Source organism: Ctenopharyngodon idella, chromosome 22 (assembly GCF_019924925.1).
Source record: "Ctenopharyngodon idella isolate HZGC_01 chromosome 22, HZGC01, whole genome shotgun sequence".
Classification (NCBI taxonomy): Eukaryota; Metazoa; Chordata; class Actinopteri; order Cypriniformes; family Xenocyprididae; genus Ctenopharyngodon; species Ctenopharyngodon idella.
In genome coordinates, this window is record NC_067241.1 from 7,354,533 (window position 1) to 7,376,456 (window position 21,924).

Consider the following 21,924-nt stretch of genomic DNA (forward strand, 5'->3'; position numbering starts at 1 on the left):
TTTTCCATGTTTTCTCACAGGGTCCACTGCACTGGACCAACAGCTTGTCAAAACTAGGGCTATTTGTGGCTCATTCGAATTTCTGTTAACTTCTCAGCTGTAACAATAAGTTGAATTGATGTAAAGAGTATTAATAACCAAGGCCCTATAAATCACTGGGCTTGTGACAGGAAAGGCTATATGAGGTTTAAAGGCATTGGCTCTTTTCTTTTCTGATATATCTCTCCACCCGCCCCTCTATAATTGAATCTATAACAGAATTTTAAGGCATTTTCAGTTCAATTCTACATGCTGCTCAACTCTGGTAATTATTCCCAATGGTCATAATTTATTTAATTGCATCCAATATTAAAAGAAATGCTCAATGTAGTAAAAGTGACCAGAATATGTGCCTCTGTTCACTGTTTTGTTTTGAGTGAACTGCAGTTTATAAATTTGGTAAACATCTCATTGTCAGTACCTAAGAAAGGAGGAGGGAGGAGCAGAGACAGACAGGAGGGTGGGACTGTGGAGGCCTGCCCTGCACACAGGCGATGGAGACATATCAGGAGACACATAGCCACTCGAAAATACATGTCTGTCAATGCAGAGAGAGAGAAAGAGAGAGAGAATGAAATTACTTGACTCTGATGCCAGGACACACAGCTTATTTAAATAGCTACTCAAGCCCACAGCAGCAGTTGTTCTCTCCTGTTGCATAATGGACATGCTGAGAGTGTGTTATCTATTTGAGTGAGGTCTATAACACATTGAGCTTGGACAATGCTGTCAGATTGGCTGAGGTTAGTGCTCGTATTTACCTTCTGGACACAGCTGGTCCCAGGTTTGGGTGCTGGGAATACACGTTACCGCTACTATCACAGGAACTGCTACACCTGCTTCAATGGATATCATGGATACAACACAGGACACTTGGGGGCAGGTGAGTGTAACTGGATTCACTGTGAATCGATTTAATTGATTTAGTGAACTGATTCTGCTTTTTGAGGGGAATTTTACTGCTAGGTGACTGTCATGTTTTTTTATTTTTTTATTCAAAGAGCTGGAATGTGGTGGAACACATTAGTTCAGAGAAGTTCTGGGACAGAACTTGAACACGCTGTATGATTTGGTAATGTCTTGGCTGTGACAAAAGGAGCTTCATTCAGCACTAATAATTCACCATGAAGGACTGGAGATGATAATGCCTTCACTCACTGTGAACAGATGTCAGATGTGTGACAAAACAAATAATAAACTGGTACATTAGTGTTTGCCAAATACTATGTTGACGACTCATGTTTTGTTCTCAAACCTGTAACTTATTAAAACAATGTAATTATGATGAGTTAGTAATATTTCATTTGCACTCTTAAATGGCAAATACTTTAGGCTGTGTTGAAAACTCATTTTCAGATTCGAGTTAATGGACACTGATTTATGGATTTGCTCTAACTTTAGGGTTTTGGGAGTTTAGGGAGACTGTCAGAGCACAACCAATCATTAGAACACCATGAGCTTGCTTTACCAGAGTAAATAAAAAGTAAAAAAAAAAAAAGCATTTGTCCTCCTAGAATTCATCACAGTGTTACCTTTGATAAAGTAGGATCAGTGAGTTTCAGAAGACCCTCAGGGTTATATCTTCTGCACCACCTATGTAGATGGCACACGCTAAGATTATGGATCAGGTAGACAATGTTCACTCTTGACTCTTGTCTCTGCTGCCAAATTGGTGGTGTGCAGAAAAGTGCTTTAAGTGTTATAAGTGTAAACTTACTGCTACGAGGAAAGTTTTGATGACTGCATAATATGAAAAGAAAGTAAACAATTTATTTCTTTCCTACAGTGTCATACAAGTTCATTGTGAGTAAAGCCATTAAAGAATGTTTTTTTTTTTCACAAGCTCTGGACAGCATTAAATAAACCGTTTTTTTTTTATTTTTGAAAGAAGTCTCACCAAGCTTGCAATTATTTGATAAAAAATACCAACGCTATCTCACGACCAATTTGTACATATTTTACAAGGTGGCTAATTCGTACGAATTCGTACGACCTCACTCATGCGAATTTATACAATTTGTCTAAACCCCAGTGACGGGTAGGTTTAGGGGCGGGGTTAGGGGTAGGTCATTCGTACGAATTCATATGAATTTGGCAACTCATAAAATACGTACGATATAGCAAAAAACATACAAATTGGTACGAGTGAGGTTGTACGAATTAGCCGCCTCGTAAAATAAGTACGAATTGCCGTGAGATCGGGTTGAAAATACAGTAAAAACACAATACATTTTTTTTTTTTTTAAATAACTGTTTTCTATTTGAATATATTTTAAAATGTTATTTATTCCTGTGATGGCAAAGCTGAATTTTCAGCAGCCAGTGTCACATGATCCTTCAGAAATCATTTGGTGGTGTTTAAATGAGATTCTTTGATGAATAGAAAGTTAAAGAACAGCATTCATTTGAAATAGAAATATTTTTTAATGTTATAAATTTAGTGCATCCTTGTTGCATAAAAGTATTCATTTATTTTAAAAAATCTTATTGACCCCAAACTTCTGAACTGTGGTGCATATTGCAAATTCTCACAATTAGAATAAGTGCTAGACTTAAGCTGTTTGTCTTGTTCTTGGTCTTTTATCTTTATATAAATATTTTGAAAAATGTAAAAAATAAATAAATAAATAAATAAAAAGGTTCCAAGGTTTTCTTCATGACCTTAAACGGAGAGCTGGTCTTGAATGAGGGTGCTCCAGGGTAACGCTAGACGGAATGCAAGATTAAGGAGAAACGTGTTTTGGATTAAAGGGAGGCTTGGCATAATCAGCCTGCAGTCAGAGATGTCCATTATTTTTCATGAATTCCCCTGATCATCTTTACTGATGAATATTGTACTAACATTTTGCTTTCTCATTTTACATGCCCTCTTTACTCCAATATTTTGTGGCACCACAAAATCGCATATTTTTAAGCTATGCTCACCAATGTGACGGTCTTCATGCAAGTCTGTAAATTCGTAATACAGGTAGTAATACAAGATTCAAGTGTGGCTCACATCTATGATATCAAGCCAGACCTTTGCTAAACTTCAAAGCAAAGGTCAGTGATCTGAACCCAGTGTTTCAGAGCTTATCGTGATAAGAAGCAGTTGTTTTTCTAACCTGTAGACATGAGAAGTTCAAGCTCACATATGTCATTGATTTTACCTTCTTCAATTGCAGTGTCCCAGCTGCACCTCACATAACTGTAGGACTTTGAGGGCCAAACAACATAACATTTGTTATTTTGGATGAAATGTTTCTTAATTACCTTTTGCACAGTGGGATTCAGAAGTCTGAGACCACATTGAAGTTCTGATATTTTAACCTGGAAATAAACAGTTTAAAGTCTGACATGAATCGAAGAAGAAATATTTCAGATTCTGCCCTTTGTCTAGGTCACTAATCAAAGTAAGGCATTGATCATGTGACTCTCTCTGTACAGGCAGTCAGATGTTCTTTCTTCAATTGAAGCTCAAGATGTTCTTTAGATAATCTCAAAAAATGCTGGAGAACAAGATATTGTGGAGTTTATTCAGCTTGAGTTCTGCAGTCATTAAAGCAAAAGGAGACAAACCAAATACTAAGACATTCTGAAATTCATGCTATTTCTTTATTTAATTTCTCTTAAATTGTTAGGCTAATAATAATATTTGTAATTTAAATGTATATTAAATTAGAAAAATGCAAATTAGAAGCATTTTTGCTTGTGGACTCCACTGTACTCCTCTCTATGCACGTCAACATAATAGTAACTGTTCTGTGTGATGAATTGCAGGGCTCTGTACAGAGAGCCCATGGGCCACTGCTGGCTCCACAGCTGGGCTCTCATAAGAATTACTGCATTTCATAAGTCTCATTTAAAAACTCTCTGTTTATTTACATCCTGCTGCTGTGAATGGACCTTGTCTGTCTGAGCTGAGTTTTGCAGTTGTGTACAGCGCTCTTGTAATTAAGGTTCCCTCAGGGTCTCCTGGACAGGTGGTCTCAATTACCTTCATGGTATCTTATCATCTTACTCCTTGTTTTTTTTTTTTTTGTTTTTTTAGAGGGGTGGGGCGTTGGCTGTTGGACAGTCGGACAGTCTTCACTCTAATCCAATACTGCGATGAGCTGCTCTAAAAAAAATTTAACTTAAAGTCTGCATGAAATGGAAGTTGCGACCATCTTTTCTTCCCTATATTGTGTTGTATAACCGAGTGAAAGGGCTTCTTGAACATGAAAAAATGTAGGGCGGGACTTGATTTTGTCCATCGGGAATTGACTGGATCATTGTGGTTTGCTATTGCTGTGATGTCATGTAAGTGACAGGTTGTCCCGCCCTCACGCCAGTAAACACATCATCAAAGAAGAGAAGAGATATCGCTGCAAGAGGGAGGGGAGGTTATTTTGATTAAAGATAATGGGGCCACATAAAAAATTGTGTATATGGATAAATTATTTATAATAAATACTGCAATATTCCATAAAAAAGAAAAATGATTTCATGGTGACTTCAGATAAAGACAGAGTTGAGCAATCAAAGTTAATTTTTGCATCATTTCCTGTCTTTCCAGTCATTGGTTGGACAAGCAGATAGTCCCACCCCAAAACTCACACCATTGGTTGAGCCAGCGCTGCTGTGTTAGGCTGGTCGGGATATTCAAACACCACTTTTTGGCAAAATCAACCTACAAATGTCACTTACTGTATAGTTGTCACTTATAGAGTTGTTTCTACATATCAAGCTTGTACAGAAGAAAGTATTTGTAATGTAAAAGTCTACCTATTTACGCCTTTATTTAGTCACAGTGATATTTTGTCCTTTGTTTATGTCCCTTGGGTCAGATAATTACTTGTTTGTTCTAAATCAAATATTGATTTAATCTAGTTCTTGGCTGTACATTCTATTTGCAGTGTAGTTGTTTGTCTGGCAAGAATACAGAAGTGATCCATCTTTAGTGTCAATTATTTAAAGTAAACTGCATGCTCTGCATTTACATAAGCCTATAACAACTGCTCCAACCATCATCCAAATCTAAACCAGATTTGTTGTTATATGTCATTGAGGTTTAAATAAGTAAGAGATAATGTACAACCAGTTAGACCACAGAGGGTTCTTATATCAGCCTGAAAGGGTTTATTTTGGGATCATGACCAGCTGACTGTACGTTAACCCACTTATTTCATGGCTACTTAGCAAATAAATAAATATGTGGACATGAAATATTGATTTGAGATTTAAATTTGTAGGTTTAGCTAATTACAATGCTAATTTCCATTACAGTCCATTACGATAAGTAAACAATCTGTCTAGCAACAAGACACAACTATACTGTTTTGTATATTATTATTATAATTCTGCAATCTAAGATACTTTTTCTATGGACTAGCATGTTTAGCTTTAATCTTCTCTGCTCCTGGCCTGCTATTGCACTTAATCAAAGCAATTTTATCAATCAGAACTGCTCAGGGTCAAGCTGGTCTGTCTAAATTCCTGGTTTAGTGTTTTAAGGTTTAGTCTTAATCAGTAAAACCACTGCACTCAAATGGACCATCACTTGCATCTTCCTGGCTAGTGGTATGGTTGTGTAAGATTATCATTCAAGGCTTAAATTATAAAAACTAACCCTATACACACACACACACACACACACACACACATATATATATATATATATATATATATATATGATGAGCTGAAGATGAATGGTATAGGTGATAAGTGGTCCCAAATTTATCCTGCGTATATGAACTTAAACCACCTTCACACATTATTGCTTCACAGGAGAGTATTTTATAACAGTAGATCTGTCTGAGGAGTACTTGTGGAATTTAAAATGAACTATTTAATGCATAAATGACTATGGTTTGTTTAAATTCAACTCCAAAATTTAAGCAGTTAAATACGCCTCATTATAGTTTGCAGTAACTCATATTTTGAATTATCCTCTCCTTGGATTCTTCCATCTTTGCCATGGATCCCACAGCTCTCTCTGGCTCTACAGTTAGAGTAACTCTATTTTAATATATGGGTATTATTTGTCCTGGAAATAACTCTTGCTTAGAGAATATTGGCCATTTCTGCATATGCTCTAAGGAGGTGGAAGAAAGTTTGCAAACCCCTTGGAGTAATATAGTCCTTCATTAATTTGTCCACAGTGTTCATCGGCCAACTCATGGTTATAGATAAAGAGGATTAAAGAAAGTACAAAAAATGTTCTCATGGCCTTTTCATTGTATCTCTTGGAAAGATATACACTATATTGCCAAAAGTATTGGGACACCCCTCCAAATCATTGAATTCAGGTGTTCCAATCACTTCCATGGCCACAGGTGTATAAAATCAAGCACCTAGGCATGCAGACTACTTCTACAAACATTTGTGAAAGAATGGGTCGCTCTCAGGAGCTCAGTGAATTCAAGCGTGATACCGTGATATGTTGCCTCCTGTGCAATAAGTCGTAAAAATTTCCTCACTACTAAATATTCCATGGTCAACTGTTAGTGGTCTCATAACAAAGTGGAAGCAATTGAGAACAACAGCAACTCAGCCACGAAGTGGTAGGCCACGTAAAATCACAGAGCGGGGTCAGCGCATGCTGAGGCGCACAGTGCGCAGAAGTCGCCAACTTTTTGCAGAGTCAATAGCTACAGACCTCCAAACTTCGTGTGGCCTTCAGATTAGCTCAAGAACAGCGCGTAGAGAGCTTGGAATGGGTTTCCATGGCCGAGCAGCTGCATCCAAGCCTTACATCACCAAGTGCAATGCAAAGCGTCGGATGCAGTGGTGTAAAGCACGCCACCACTGGACTCTAGAGCAGTGGAGACGTGTTCTCTGGAGTGACGAATCACGCTTCTCTGTCTGGCAATCCGATGGATGAGTCTGGGTTTGGTGGTGGCCAGGAGAACGGTACTTTGCCTGACTGCATTGTGCCAAGTGTAAAGTTTGATAGAGGGGGGATTATGGTGTGGGGTTGTTTTTCAGGGGTTGGGCTTGACCCCTTAGTTCCAGTGAAAGGAACTCTTAATGCTTCAACATACCAAGACATTTTGGACAATTTCATGCTCCCAACTTTGTGGGAAAAGTTTGGGGATGGCCCCTTCCTGTTCCAACATGACTGTGCACCAGTGCCCAAAGCAAGCTCCATAAAGACATGGATGAGCAAGTTTGGTGTGGAGGAACTTGACTGGCCTGCACAGAGTCCTGACCTCAACCCGATAAAACACCTTTGGGATGAATTAGAGTGGAGACTGCGAGCCAGGCCTTCTCGCCGACATCGCTTCTAGAAGAATGGTCAAAAATTCCCATAAACACAAACCTTGTGGAAAGGCTTCCCAGAGGAGTTGAAACTGTAATAGCTGCAAAGAGTGGGCCAACTCCATATTAAACCCTACGGATTAAGAATGGGATGTCATTAAAGTTCATGTGCACGTAAAGGCAGGCTTCCCAAAACTTTTGGCAATATAGTGTATAAAACTATAGGGCAAGCAGCTCTGTGAAGGGAGTATATGAATGGAATAGTTAACTCAAAAAGAAAAATTATGTCATTATTTGTCGTTTCAAACCCATAATGCTCTTAAGTTTTTCAGTGGAATACAAAAATATATTTTTTAAAAGAATCTTTATGATAAATAAATACATTAAAATTACATATAAATAATGAGTTTTTGGCGGCGGTTGACTGTTCATTTAATTATTATTAATTAATTCTACTAATTTAATTATATTCACCCTTAATTGTCATTTAGATTAATGTGGAAGTAACTCTTGAAATAGCAAATAGCAAACTTACATCTACTCCCTGAATCAGTTCCATGTGTATGCTTTTATAAGTTCATATTGATGTTACAGGCTTTTTCCTCAATATAATATCACTTAAACTCTCAAAACCCTTGTGGTACATCAGTTAGAGCCCACAGCACATAACTCACTCACTGACACAGTCTGCTGGCATTACAGTCTCTCACCAGCAGGGCTTTCTCTGAGCTCTCTATAAGGTCATCACTGCACCTGTACAATCTCCCCTCTGTATCTATTCCCTAAATACTCAGTGGGATTCACTGGGTCATGAATGTTAATTATATATGACATATACGGAATATTATATGAAGGTAGACTGTACTGAGTCAAACATCTTGTCAGACCTATTCAAACTCACGCTTATACTGCTGCCATATTTTAAAGCAGTGTTTTGACCTTTTAAATGCATCATACATAATTAACAAAAAATGAATCCCGTGTTTCAGATTGTCAACACTGATCCTAACCTGATCGTTCTGCTGTGGGAAAAGCCCTGTTACTGTAATTAAATTAAACATAGGCAACGCTATTTTAAAGGTCAGGGTAATTGTAAGACACATGGCCTGAGTCAGACAGGACACAAAGAGCTTATTCACTTAGAGATCTTCATTATGTGCGGATTGGACATTTCCACATTTTCATAAGTGCACTTTCAGAAATTCAATCTTATAGTTTAAAGGGAAAGTTCACCCCAAAATGCAATTATTATTTACTCACCCTCATGTCAATCCAAACTTGCATGGCTTTCTTTCTTTCTTTGGAACACAAAAGATGTTGTTTTGAAAAATGTCTCAGTGCTTCTTTTTAATACTTAAATACTTATTTGTTTACGTGTTCATACACAATGACAGAGTACGTAAATGATAAAATTTTTGGATGAACTATCCTTTTAATCTCATCAATGAAATTACTGACAAAAATGTTAGTTAATTAAGGGTTTCCTGATTTATTTAGCAAAAAGAAGACAGAATGAAAAATGTGCAACAATTAAATGCTTTTAATTAAAACATAATTTTGACGAAAATGTGATGAGAAAAAAATATATACAGCAAGACGTTAACAAAGAACTCTTTAAAACTAATGTTTAAAAAAATCTAGAAAAAAATTGTTTAAAATTATTCACTAAAATTAATGATTTATGCTCTATGATTAATAATCCGCTTAAATTTGTTGATTAATAATTTATAAAATAAAAACTAAAATAAAATATAAAACTTTGGAGGTTACTTCAATTACAAAGGATCTGAACAGCGACTGACAAGGCTAAATGAACACTTTTGCAGTTTTCTCTGGAGTGGATAAATTAATTTAGGAAGTCAGAATGACTTATGTTTGTTTTCTTGTGTGAAGGCTTTGAAAGCTTGTGCAGGAATCAAACCACGGTCCAACATGTGGCCTCATGTGTCTACTTTTTTCTCCTCAGATATCGATGAGTGCCAGGTTCACAATGGAGGCTGCCAGCATAGGTGTGTGAACACCAGAGGCTCCTTCTACTGCGAGTGCAACCCGGGGTTTCGCCTCCACAATGATGGCCGCACCTGCATAGGTGAGTCTTTGGGGGGTCGTGAGAGGTCACTGACAGAGAGCTGACAGACTGGCCTGCATCCAAAGCTTTAGAGGCTGTAATCATCACGGCCTAAGAAAAGTTTGCTTTCACAGAACGGGTTTCTCTTCAAAGCAAGCAGGGGTCCCCACCTTTAGCTCTGTGTATGAGTGGGAATCAAAGAGCCTCTTGTTTTCTTAATAGTGGAATGTTTGCTACTGTTCTGTACTGTACTGTACAGGCCTTGTCATGGTGAGTTTGCGATGGACCTTTGAGATAGACCAGACCAGGGCCCAACTGTTCCCTTGCCAGGCCTGGTATCAAACCATCACATCCTTCTATTCAAATGTGACTGTGGTGTAGAAAGTGTCAGGTGAAACCTAACAATTCAGTTTTCAAAGGAAAAAACCCTGTGGGAATAAAGAGTTCTATTAAAGGAACACTCCACTTTTTTTGAAAATAGGCTCATTTTCCAACTCCTCTAGAGTTAAACAGTCGAGTTTTACCGTTTTCGAATCCATTCAGCCGATCTCCGGGTCTGGCGGTACCACTTTTAGCATAGCTTAGCATAGTTCATTGAATCTGATTAGACCGTTAGCATCTTGTTAAAAAATGACCAAAGAGTTTCAATATTTTTCCTATTTAAAACTTGACTCTTCTGTAGTTACATCGTGTACTAAGACCGACGGAAAATGAAAAGTTGTGATTTTCTAGGCCGATATGGCTAGAAACTATACTCTCATTCCGGCGTAATAATCAAGGAACTTTAATTTTCCGTCGGTCTTAGTACACGATGTAACTACAGAAGAGTCAAGTTTTAAATAGGAAAAATATTGAAACTCTTTGGTCATTTTTTAACGAGATGCTAATGGTCTAATCAGATTCAATGAACTATGCTAAAAGTGGTACCGCCAGACCCGGAGATCGGCTGAATGAATTCGAAAACGGTAAAACTATTAGGTAAAAACCTATTTTCAAAAAAAGTGGAGTGTTCCTTTAAGCATATCAATTTGGATGTCTGGATGTAGGGGTTTTGCTTTTCAAATTTGTGACAATAATAAAATTATTTTGTATAGCTCAGGAATTTCATTATACCAAAACTGTACCAATGTACATAAACTTTGAAAACATTAAACAGAACATTTTCAAATAATGAACAAAGTGATTTAGTTTTAGCTGACAATAACAACACTGGACTGCTATTGTTTATGTGAGAATTATTTTCTGTGGTAATCATCTGCAAGTCACATACAGTATGCTGATGATTGAGCTTAACTTGTATTGAACCCAGAACATTCCTTTCAATTTCCAAGGCAGTATGACAAATAACTAATGACATTTATATTTCAATATGAAAAATTGCATTCTTGGATCTGTTCGCTTTGCTGAGAGTCTGATGCAGTAGCAGAATTGCAGTTCATTCTGTGTTTCAGCTGAATCAGCAGCTGAATCTTTTACCCTTCCAAGAGAGCTGAATAGTCCAGGGCCGTGAGCTCCAGTCAGGCTTCAGGCTTGTTTATCAGCTTTTTCCAATATCAAACCAACTGTTCTATAAAACCACAATCTAAACCAAAGCTGAGTGGAATGGAACACACTAGAATAAACCAGAAACAGATGCTGCTAATTAATCGTTGAGCGTTTTATGCAGAGTTTTATCATTTGGTTTTGGTTAACAGTAATTTGAGAAGCTGGTAATCTTGCTGATTCCTCTTGCCAGAAGCTTATTAAGTTGTGACTTATGACTGAAAGATAAACCCTTAATTATTTATTAAATAGTATTCTCTGCCAAGAGAAATATTGTCATTATCCTTTATTAGACACACTCACATAACCAAAATATAAAGGTTTAATTCTTCTACCCCTCTTACACTAAAAATATCCTGTTTCAACAAAATATAACTATTATTTGCTCATTTATATGCAAGTAAGACGATTGCCTTGATAGTGACATTTTCAAATCTGTTTTGGACAGTTTGCAGAATCTGCAGATATTATATGCAAGGATGTTTGAGAACAGACGCCGCACTCCTCCACATTGAGGTTGACTGATATACCTGTTATGACAGTATATATTTAGTCTCACTACTGATATATAGACTGTGCATTGAGGACATTTGGCAGCCAATATCTTCAGTGTGATTTCTGATTTGGAGTATTATCCTCCCTGTAATGGTGAGACATTTTAGTGGTGATCACGTATAAGGGCTGCATCTGAAATCGCATTGTATACTTGGTGAAAAACAGTATGTGACAAGAATAGTATCCGAAAGAGTAGGCAAAAGTACCCGGATGACCTGCTTCTTCCGGCAAGATTATGAGGTGTGCATACGATGGACGCTTTACTATCCCATAAGGCCACGGGAGAGGATTTGTTAATGGCAGTGAAGCGATGCAACTGACTCTGATAGGTCACATGATAATGACAACATGGCAAATGTAATACGTCCAAATTACATTATACTGCACACATTCACACTATATAGAATGTCATTTTTTAGCGGTCGCGAAGTAATAACATTCAAAATAAGTACCTACTCAAGAGAGTATGCGATACTGGAGTAATGATGCTGAAAATTATTATTACATTTTTAAGTATATTAAAGGCACAATATGTAAGATTTTTGGATTAAAAAATCCAAAAACCACTAGAACAGTGTTATATATTTTGTTGACTTGTGTACTTACATTATCCCAGATGATTCCAAGAATGTTTATATCCAGAGAAATAAGCAATTTTAACCAGGACACGGACGTTACATCATACCTGCGTTACCCTCGATTTCTGGTTTTATTTTGTTGAAACCATGGAAACACCAAAGACGCTTTAATATGTTATATGTTTTATTAGACAAGGGAACAACTGTATGGATACATTTATAGACAGAAAATGAATCATTGTTATATAGCTAAAACAGCGCTGCGTTACCCCACATACGCTTGACCGGAAGAAGTGGAAGCAGCGTCTGTGGCATAATAAAAGTTCCGCTGCTCTTGAACCACGTGTCGCGCTTGTCTCTCTTAGCGGCCTCGTTCCGCACCCACAGCATTTGGCCCTGCTCTGCTTCATACTACAGTAACATTAATAATCTCATCTATGAACATGAATTCTGCCCAAGCTACGCCTTTGTTTTGAATAGGTGACCTCTTGTGGTGAAAAATAACATATTGTGCCTTTAAAATAGAAAACAGTTATTTTACATTTGTTATTGTGTTTTTACTGTATTTTTGATCAAATAAATGCAGACTTGTTGAGCATAACCCAAACCTTTGAACAGTATAATGTAACTCAGGAAACAAAGTTGAATATGCAGTTCTGTTCATGAATATCTATTTTAGTTGCTCCTAAGTGCCTCAAATAAAACTCTGAATATCTTTCAAAGTAAATGTAGTGATTATTTTATCCTTAAAAGTATATTGTATCAGCACAATGGCTGATAAGAAAACCTATGCGAAAAACTTGATATTTTTGAGTGAAATATACATCAGGCAGCAAGTGAACTGAGACTATATTAATTGTATTATGTGTTTACCTGGAGCTGCAGCTGTAGCCTTTGTCTGGCCCTGTTTGATGAAAGAGGTGAGTGAACATTTACAAAAAAAGGTGGAGACCAAATGACATTAAGGCATCATCTGCCCCTGTTGAATCATTAGAGAAGAGATAATGAAAGAGTACATGGATTAGTCTTTAATCTGAAATACTGCACATCTCAGGATTTACTTCTGAAGCATCATGCTACGCATTAATGTTATGAGAATACAGATTAGATTACTGGTCATTTAGAGTGGTTTTCAGTCCAGAGTACGGTTATCAACCTCAGACATTACCACAGACCGTTCTCTTATCACCACACTAAATAGCTTTTAAATGGTGCAGCTAAACAAACTATTTAGTAGTATTTTACTGAATATTATGATTGGTTTCTGTCCTGAGGTGATATCCTTTTTGGAAAACAGAAAAATGGCAACATTGCCAAGCATCACAATCCAAACACTTGAGTATGATATGTTTTTCCATCCAAACTTCATATCAGTCATCGAAGAAAAAATGATCCCTTTGCAGTGAACTGTTTTCACTAAATGATTCAGGTTTTGAAAATAATTGCTTGGTATACTAATTTGGATAATTACTGTGATGAATGCTTTTGACAGGGCCGTTCAATGATTGTTCCCCATTCTCTTCAATTATCAGAGAAAGAATTTGCTCAAAGAGTGGATATTAAAATCTACATTTTATTAAAATCTAACTTTAATACAATAATATATACATGTAACGTTTTAGTCCAAGAAGAAGAGGTAAGTCAAGAGGATCTAAAAAAGCAGCGTAAATTTATTAAACAAAACAAGAGTACAATCCACACGAGAGTAACCCAAAAACAAGAGAATAAACGTAACAGTGTTCACAATACACAAACAACACCAGACAATGAGTAAACTGAACTGAAGGCAATATATACAGAGTGAGCTAACAATCTAACTAAGGAACAGGTGTGAGAAATCAATCAAACAATGAATAACCATGACAACCATGGACAAGCGGGAACATAGGAACAAAGGAAACCGGAAACAATGAGAATCAAACTAGAAGTGTTATCAAACTAGAAGGTCTGGACTCTATCACAGCTTATATTGGCCAAGGACCGCCCAAGAGGACGTTTGACTGACATGTAACGCAACCAATCATAGTTTGTTTTGTTCCGCGTCATGTTTAGGGGTGTGGAAATGTAAAGTCGATGACCGGCGTGCATCTAATAAATTAATCATTCAAGAACGTTGTGTAAGTTTACTGCAAAAATGGAGCCGAAAACTTCACATACTTTTGAAAATCCAGCGTTTAGTTGATCCTGGTAAGCACCTACTGTCACAGTTGTAAACACAACGGTGTTCTTCTTCCATGAGGGGGGTTGGCATCACGGCGTTTGTTTCCAGGCGGACCATTAAAGAACGCAACACACATGGTGAGACATTCTGTAGAATTCAACCAACCAGATGATGACTTAGAAAATCCTGAAGTGTTTAAAGATAAATCGTAGCTCACCTGACATCCAATGAAGTAATTAACCCTTAATAAATTCAGCTGTGGCGGCAGCATCATGTCATGGGCTGCTTCTTTTCAGCAGGGCCAGGCACTCAGTTATGACGTGAGAAAATCAATATAAATTACAATTAAGATAAATATAAAGATATTTTGGTGCAAAACGTTGCATTTTGCCAGAAAACTGAAATGATTGACAATACAGAAAACATCCAAATCACACAGCCAGCTGAAGCAGGAAATGATTTAAAAAAAAAAAAAAAAAAAGATCAATGCCCTGGAATGGCGATGCTGTCAGTGGACAGGCTTCAGATCTGTAACAAATCTGTGAACTGACCCACAATGGGCTGTGAACTGGAAGTCTTCTCGCAATTTGAACTTTTCTGCACGAAAGGAGGGATAAAATGGTGAAATCCAGATGTCCTGTGTTGATGGAGTCCAATCCAAACAGAATTACTGATGTAATTAAAGCCAAAGGTGCTACCACAAAGTATTATATAAAGTGAGTGCACTCTAATGCAAACAAAGTACTGACAGTTTTTTATTATTTTCTCCCAAGAATAATACATTTGTTTTTCAGTTTAATGTCTTATGCTGCAAGATCTTATTAAAGTGTAAATTTATGCATTAAATTTAATTCACACATATAAGTATATAGTATATAAGTTTGATTATTGGTTCGAATTGTGTTTGTTACTTAACTGTCATTTCCCTGTCATTTCTCTCTTTTCTCCCCTCAGCTGTCCTATCCTGTGCAGTGAATAATGGTGGCTGTGAGCATGAATGTGTCCAGCTTTCCCCTGTTCACTTCCAGTGCCGCTGCAGACGCGGATACCAGCTCACAGCTGATGGCAAGCACTGCAGACGTGAGTCTTTCTCTTCTACTCATGTATCTAAATTTCACATCTAACATTTCAAAATAGCAAGATTTCATGTTCAACTTACTATATAGCTGATATAGTGTTTGCTTTTTCCAGTAAACCTGATAAAAGCCTTTAGTACAGTAGTCAAAAGTCAAATATCAAATGTTTTGGATACTGGTGCCCCCAAACTAGACCAGCACTAACCAGTCTGGACCAGTATGGAAATTAATGTTGGTCTAAGACGGTTGTTTCAGCAGGGTGGTTTTGTTTCTTATTTAAACTCTTTACCTTTCGAACGTTTTGTTATGTTCATGACGTTAAACATAAAATGTCCCGGCAGTGCATATCACATGCTGTTAGTCAAAGAACATGCTGACAAGAGGATGAAAGTAGGAAAAGCTTTGGTCTAAAACGGTGTCATAAAGTCAGTATGTAGCTTTTGGATGTGTGGATGGAAGGGTTCTTGGCAGAAAGGTAGAAGCTAAAGAAAGTGATAAACATCACTAAAACCCAGATGTGCTCAGAAAAATTGGCCATTGAGTTGGAGACTTGAAGATTGCAACAGTGGGCATCTGTATCAGTCCTGACTGAATTCAAATGAAGTTAGACTAGTGTGTCATAACCAATCAAACGTTGAGTCACAAATGACATACTTTAGACAAAATTAGTATACTTTTAAAAAGTGGCACAGATCAAGAGAACTCAGTTAGTGCAGTGTGAATCGATATCTTAAACCGATGTGCATTTTCGCCCACTTTAAACAGCAGTTTTCACTGAGAGAAACTTATATTCTTCAGGCTATAGCATCCTCATCTTGGCGGACGCGGCGTCAATTCCAGTGTGTCTGCCAAAATTCACATTCAGTCTACACTACCACACAGATCCAATGTCCTGACACTCACCAGAGACAGTTGTTCCCCTATGAAGTGTTACCACTGAGAGTTAGGTGAAGACAAGGAGAAAGAAGGAGGGAGAAAGAGAATGTGTATCTTATTGTGTAAGTGTAAGACATTGACAAAAAACATGCAGGCATCAGTGTGTTTATGAGAGAGGGGTGGAGAGTTCAGTTTGGCAAATGGAAAACATTGTAATTTTATTGCTTTCATACTGTTGTGATCAAAGTACAGATGAGTCCTGGGACAAAAGTCTTTGTACTAGTTAGTTTACTTAAAGACAAACAGTACTATGGCTGTGCAATGCTACAACAATAGTATCAGATAACTTTGAGTTATACCATGGTCAGGGATGAATTGGAACTAAAAAAATATTGCAACTCACTATATCATAATGTATGTCATAATATGCTGCATTACATATTCAAGCAATTTCACACTCTGTAGTTCTGAATCAATCAACTCTATACCTATAACACTATCCACCTTATTTTTATTGTAAAAGCAAAGTCGGCCATTTTTAACTTGAATGTGCAAGGCTTCTAGTTTCAGCTGCTTCCATTTATTTTTTGTTATGCTGCTTGATACGGCAAACTGTTTTTTTTTTTTTGTTATTTTAATGTTAACGTAATCATAAACACACTGATTTGTAGAGCAAATAATTATACCGTTTACTGCATTTTTTTCTTCTAGTTATTTAGCAGCTAACGAATTGGAAGTCTTGCACATTCACCGGAAATAGCTTATTTCTGCATTGAAAAATAAGGTGAATCTAATTACTGATATTCCGACAAACAGCATGATTGCAATTCTGCTTTTATACAGCTGTTAAATAATCAGTTAAAGATGAGTGACTTCAATTTAAGGGATATATTGTCAGTTTATTTGTCTTTTTTGACCTGTTAGCGAAAATAGTTCAACACAAAGGTCAAAGCAGAATTAAAAGTTACACATCTATGAGTAGCACACAGAAGTGCCTTTGCTAAGTGAATCTGTGTTTTTGAACAAATTGCTTGAGTGAATGATTCAATGACTTGCTCATAAAGACAGTACACAGGGACACAGGGAGTCATTTGTTCCATTCCTTAATGAATCAGAGTTTTTGAATGAAATGATTGAGCCAGTGAATCAATGATTCACTCATAAAGACAAACTATTGGCATAATTATGTGACGTGCAGAAAGAGTCACCTTAACATCCCCACCACTGGAATTCACAAACACAGACAAGCGAAGTGAAACAGTTCCAGTGCTGTTGTACTATATATCAGCAATGAATATCATATTCATGTTTTTTAAATACTCCAAAGCCTCGATTTGACCCAGATTTGCTCACACATCTATAAAAACATGTTGAAAAGTAAGTTTATGGCTATCATAAACCTGGCATTATTTGTTTCTCCCTGATGTATAGTATATCATGTTATAAGTTAAAAACACCTTTTTTTTTCTTTTTTTTATATTTATTTTGGATAAAAACTGTCCACTAAAGGGACTCAAAATTGCATTGTATATTGTATGATGTGTTTTATGTCATAACGTGACTGAGGCAAGTATGTGAATTCAGATGAAGAAAGACTGCAGGAATTATGTATGTATATTACATAGACTGTGTTGACAAGATAATGAGAGTTTGTGTGCGTGAGGGAGACAGCCAGTAAAATGACTTATAAGATCTGACGTAAATGGCATGTGTTTCAGTGAGGAACCCATGTACGGAGAGGAACGGCGGCTGTGCGCACTTATGTCGCAGTGACGGCGGTCATGCTGTGTGCAGCTGTCACCAAGGCTTCACGCTGGCCCCGGACCAGAAGAACTGTGAAGGTAAAAGCTTCTGACAGCAGCAGTGAAGGGCCTTCCCACCATGCTAGGGTTCAATTACACTGTCATGGAAAGTATTAAATGGTCTCTCATCTACTGGATCCTCTTTTTCCAAAGTTTTTAAGTAAGTTTCTTTCCCATGGTGTGAGAACAGTGGAAGCACTGTGTTGAATTAGACAGCTGAAAGCTGTAGAACATGGCTCATCTTCTCAACACTGGCCAGGACTGGCGAGGGAGAAAGTGAGCAGAGCTTTCCACTCTCGAGTCCATGATGGAACCAGTTAGCGCTTGAGAGGTTGCATTCATTGATATTCATTGAAGTGATTATCCGAGGCAGAAATTTCAGTTTTCTGACTCAACAAATCCAGAATGGAATACTAGTCTAATTAGATGTCTGTATAATTAGAAAAAGGTGACATGTCATTAGGAACTTGTAATTGGTGTGTTTCAGATGTTGATGAGTGTGAAACGGGACTGGCGGCATGCGCTCACAGTTGCCGGAACACCCCAGGCTCTTTCTCCTGCGTCTGCAATCCAGGATATGAGCTGGGCTCTGATGGCAGGAAATGCTACCGTGAGTTACTTTTCACTTAGTTAACTTCTTAGCACGGTTCACAGAACCACAGAGACATATTCCAGTGGTCCCAAAAAGTAGGGATGGGTGGGACAAGTCTAAAGAGTTGATACTTTTAATGATGTTGTATCAAGAGAATCGATCCTGCTAGTGCAGGGGTGTCCAAATTCGGTTCTGGAGGGCCACTATCCTGCAGAGTTTAGCTCCAACCCCAATTAAACACACCTGAACCAGCTAATCAAGGTCTAACTAGGCATACTAGAATCTTACAGGCAGGTGTTTTGAAGCTGGTTGAAGCAAAACTCTCCAGGACAGTGGCCCTCCAGGACCGAGGCTGGACACCTTCATATGCTTCATATTTTTGTGCAAATCCTGATACATTTTTTCCAGGTTGTTTGATGAATAGAAAGTTTAAAAGAACAGCATTTATTTGAAATAGAAATCTTTCGTAACATTATAAATGCATTTACTAACACATTGATCAATTTAATGCATACTTGCAAAATAGTGATTTAGCAAGAAAATAATTCATAAAGTAAGCCTCAAAGTGACAAAAATGAACTGTATTAGTGAATACACTGCCCGGCCAAAAAAAAAAGTCGCTGTTTGGTTTTTAATAGGCAAATACTTAAGAATCTATGAATGGATCATTATTACAGTGATTATTATTTTTCTAGCATGTTATATGTTTGGCAACGGTTCTTTTAACCCTAAAAGATGGAGTGTGTAGCTTTTCATTTCTTAAACAACCATGTATTAAGATGTGTCATGGCCATATTCCAGGATGACAATGTCAAGATTCACCAGGGTTAAAATTGTAAAAGAATTGTTCAGAGAGCATGAAGAATCATTTTCACACATGAATTGGCACCTCTGAGTCCAGACTTTAAATTCATTGAAAGTCTTTGGGATGTGCTGGAGTAGACTTTACAGAGTGCTCACCTCTTGCATTGTCAATACAAGATCTTGACCAAAAATTGATGCACCTCTTGATGGAAATAACATCACAACATTTATTTCCATCGAGAGGTGCATCATTTTTTGGTCAAGATCTTGTACTGACAATGCAAGAGGTGAGCACTCTGTAAAGTCTACTCCAGCACATCCCAAAAACTTACACTGAGGTTAAGGTCGGTGCCTATTCATGTGTGAAAATGATTCTTCATGCTCCCTCCCAACAATTCTTTCACAATTTGAGCCTGATGAATCTTGACATTGTCATCCTGGAATATGGCCATGATGCATCTTAATACATGGTTGTTTAAGAAATAAAAAAAACTCCACACTCTATCTTTTAGGGTTAAAAGAATCGTTGCCAAACATATAACATGCTAAAAAAATAATAATCACTGTAATAATGATCCATCCATAGACTCATAAAGTATTTGCCTATTGAAATCCAAACAGCGTCTTTTTTTTTGGCCAGGGCAGTGTAGTTGTAGAATAGGAACTATTTCTCATCTGAACTTAGTGAAAATTCCTCATGTTCTGTAATTGTTGTTAGAAAATAATACACAAAATTGTTGAACATTTGCAGTTGTTATCAGATTATAATCTACAATTACTACGAAAATGGTCCATGAACATTAGAGTAACTGGGATAATGTACGGTCAGCTAGTCATTATTGCAAAGTAAACCCTGACTAAGTGATCAGGTGTTGCATCAATTAAAAAGGGGGTTTGTTTTGTGATAATGACCAGCTGACTGTACATTATCTTGCTTATTTTATGGGTACTTGACAAATAAATTAATAGACATGAAATTTATTTCTTTTTTCACACAGTGTAGGAGATTGGCTTTGAAAATTTAAATTAAATAAATAAATAAATTTACTGGTAGAGGAGTTATTGGTATCAATATCAAGCGATATTGGCTTAGCACTTGATATCAGATTAACTACAATAACTGGGTCAATGACGTGATGGGTCATTTTTTTGTCCAAAGGCCTTAATAATAATAAAAAACAATGATATGACATCCAAAGTATGTAAGGTAGTACAACTAGATCACTTTTATTGAATCCAAAAGGTTTTAATTATATTTTGCTACATATAAAGGTATTTTAAAGATTTTGAAGTGTCAAAAGGTTCGGTTTAAAACATTCGGTTTAACCATCCAAAGGCCAATACGGCCATTTCATTTGTGATTAATATATCTTAAAATGTAATAAATGTATATATTTTTTATTCTGGCATGATTTTATAACATCATATATCAATATATTGCAAAATGGTATTAAAATTATGTTTAGAAGTCGTTGCTTTATTATGAGAAAGAATGTCCGGAAAAATTAATTTCATTGATGTCATTCGGAGTAACCAATATAAAGGGACCATTTTGGATCAAGTCATGCGATCAATATCATGTGACAGGATGTGACATCATTCAGACACCTGCAAAGGACCACATGGTCACAAAGCAAAGTATCTAAGTCTCTCTTAACTATTTGAAAAATTCATGTTTTCACTTGCTCATACGCATGTCCCGAAACATCAGGTCATTCGGTACAACCGTTATAAAACATGGAAAATGTTGTAATATTTTAAAAACTTGTACTAAATATAAAATGTATGATTGTACTTTTGCTAGCTAGCTAGCAATCTAACTAGCTAGTTAGCTAGATATCAGCTTGTTAGCATTGTTTGAAAATATCTTCATTTGGTATAACCAAAAGTGTCATTCGGTTAAATTTTGGTTAAACCGAATGACTTTTTTGGTGACAAATTTTGTCCATCTTGTAAAAAATGACAAAAGCAGTGTTAATTGATTATAAAAACCACAAAATCTCATTGTTAACACTTAATAAAACTTCAAAATTAATTAGATCTCCATTAGGTTTTTTTTACACTTTTAAAAACCTTATTCGTCAATGACCCAACTATACATGTTCTACTAACATTTGACAACCAGAAAGTGTCCAACAAAACCTAACAAACTTTGAAATAAATAACACAAAGTTTGATATTTATTATCTAATGCAGTGACATGCTATTTTAAAGTGTCCATAATGATTTTTTAGCAATTGTTCCTTTTAATTATTCACTTTCCTGTAGGTATTGAAATGGAGATTGTTAACAGTTGTGACTCTGATAACGGTGGCTGTTCACACCACTGTCAGCACGGCACACTCGGACCCGTCTGCAGCTGTAACCAGGGTTATCAGCTCGCAGAGGACCTCAAAACCTGTTTGGGTGAGTGTGCAGGTGTACAGACAGATACATAAAATAGTTTTACAGAATAACCTCAATGAAATCTATCTTTTGGATTCAGTGTGCATCCAGCTGCCCTGATAAACCTTTAAAATCATCATTCCTCAAACAAAATTAACGACTATTTCCTGCAAAAGCAAATGTCTGCCAGCTGGATCTCAGCAGTTTTAGGTCTTGTGTTTTTCT

General features: G+C 36.9%; 1 protein-coding gene and 1 long non-coding RNA gene across 2 annotated transcripts in view; both read left to right on the top strand.

The window, feature by feature from the left end:
• megf6a (multiple EGF-like-domains 6a) overlaps positions 1–21,924 on the top strand; it is a 70,078-nt gene that overhangs the window by 25,451 nt on the left and 22,703 nt on the right. The window contains 5 exon segments of the mRNA XM_051879515.1: positions 9,227–9,349; positions 15,119–15,244; positions 17,835–17,957; positions 18,406–18,528; positions 21,583–21,720. Of these exon segments, the coding sequence (XP_051735475.1) occupies positions 9,227–9,349; positions 15,119–15,244; positions 17,835–17,957; positions 18,406–18,528; positions 21,583–21,720 (633 nt within the window).
• LOC127504643 (uncharacterized) lies at positions 542–2,679 on the top strand. Its single transcript, XR_007927412.1, has 2 exons — positions 542–922; positions 1,041–2,679. It is a non-coding gene; the product is annotated as an uncharacterized LOC127504643 (long non-coding RNA).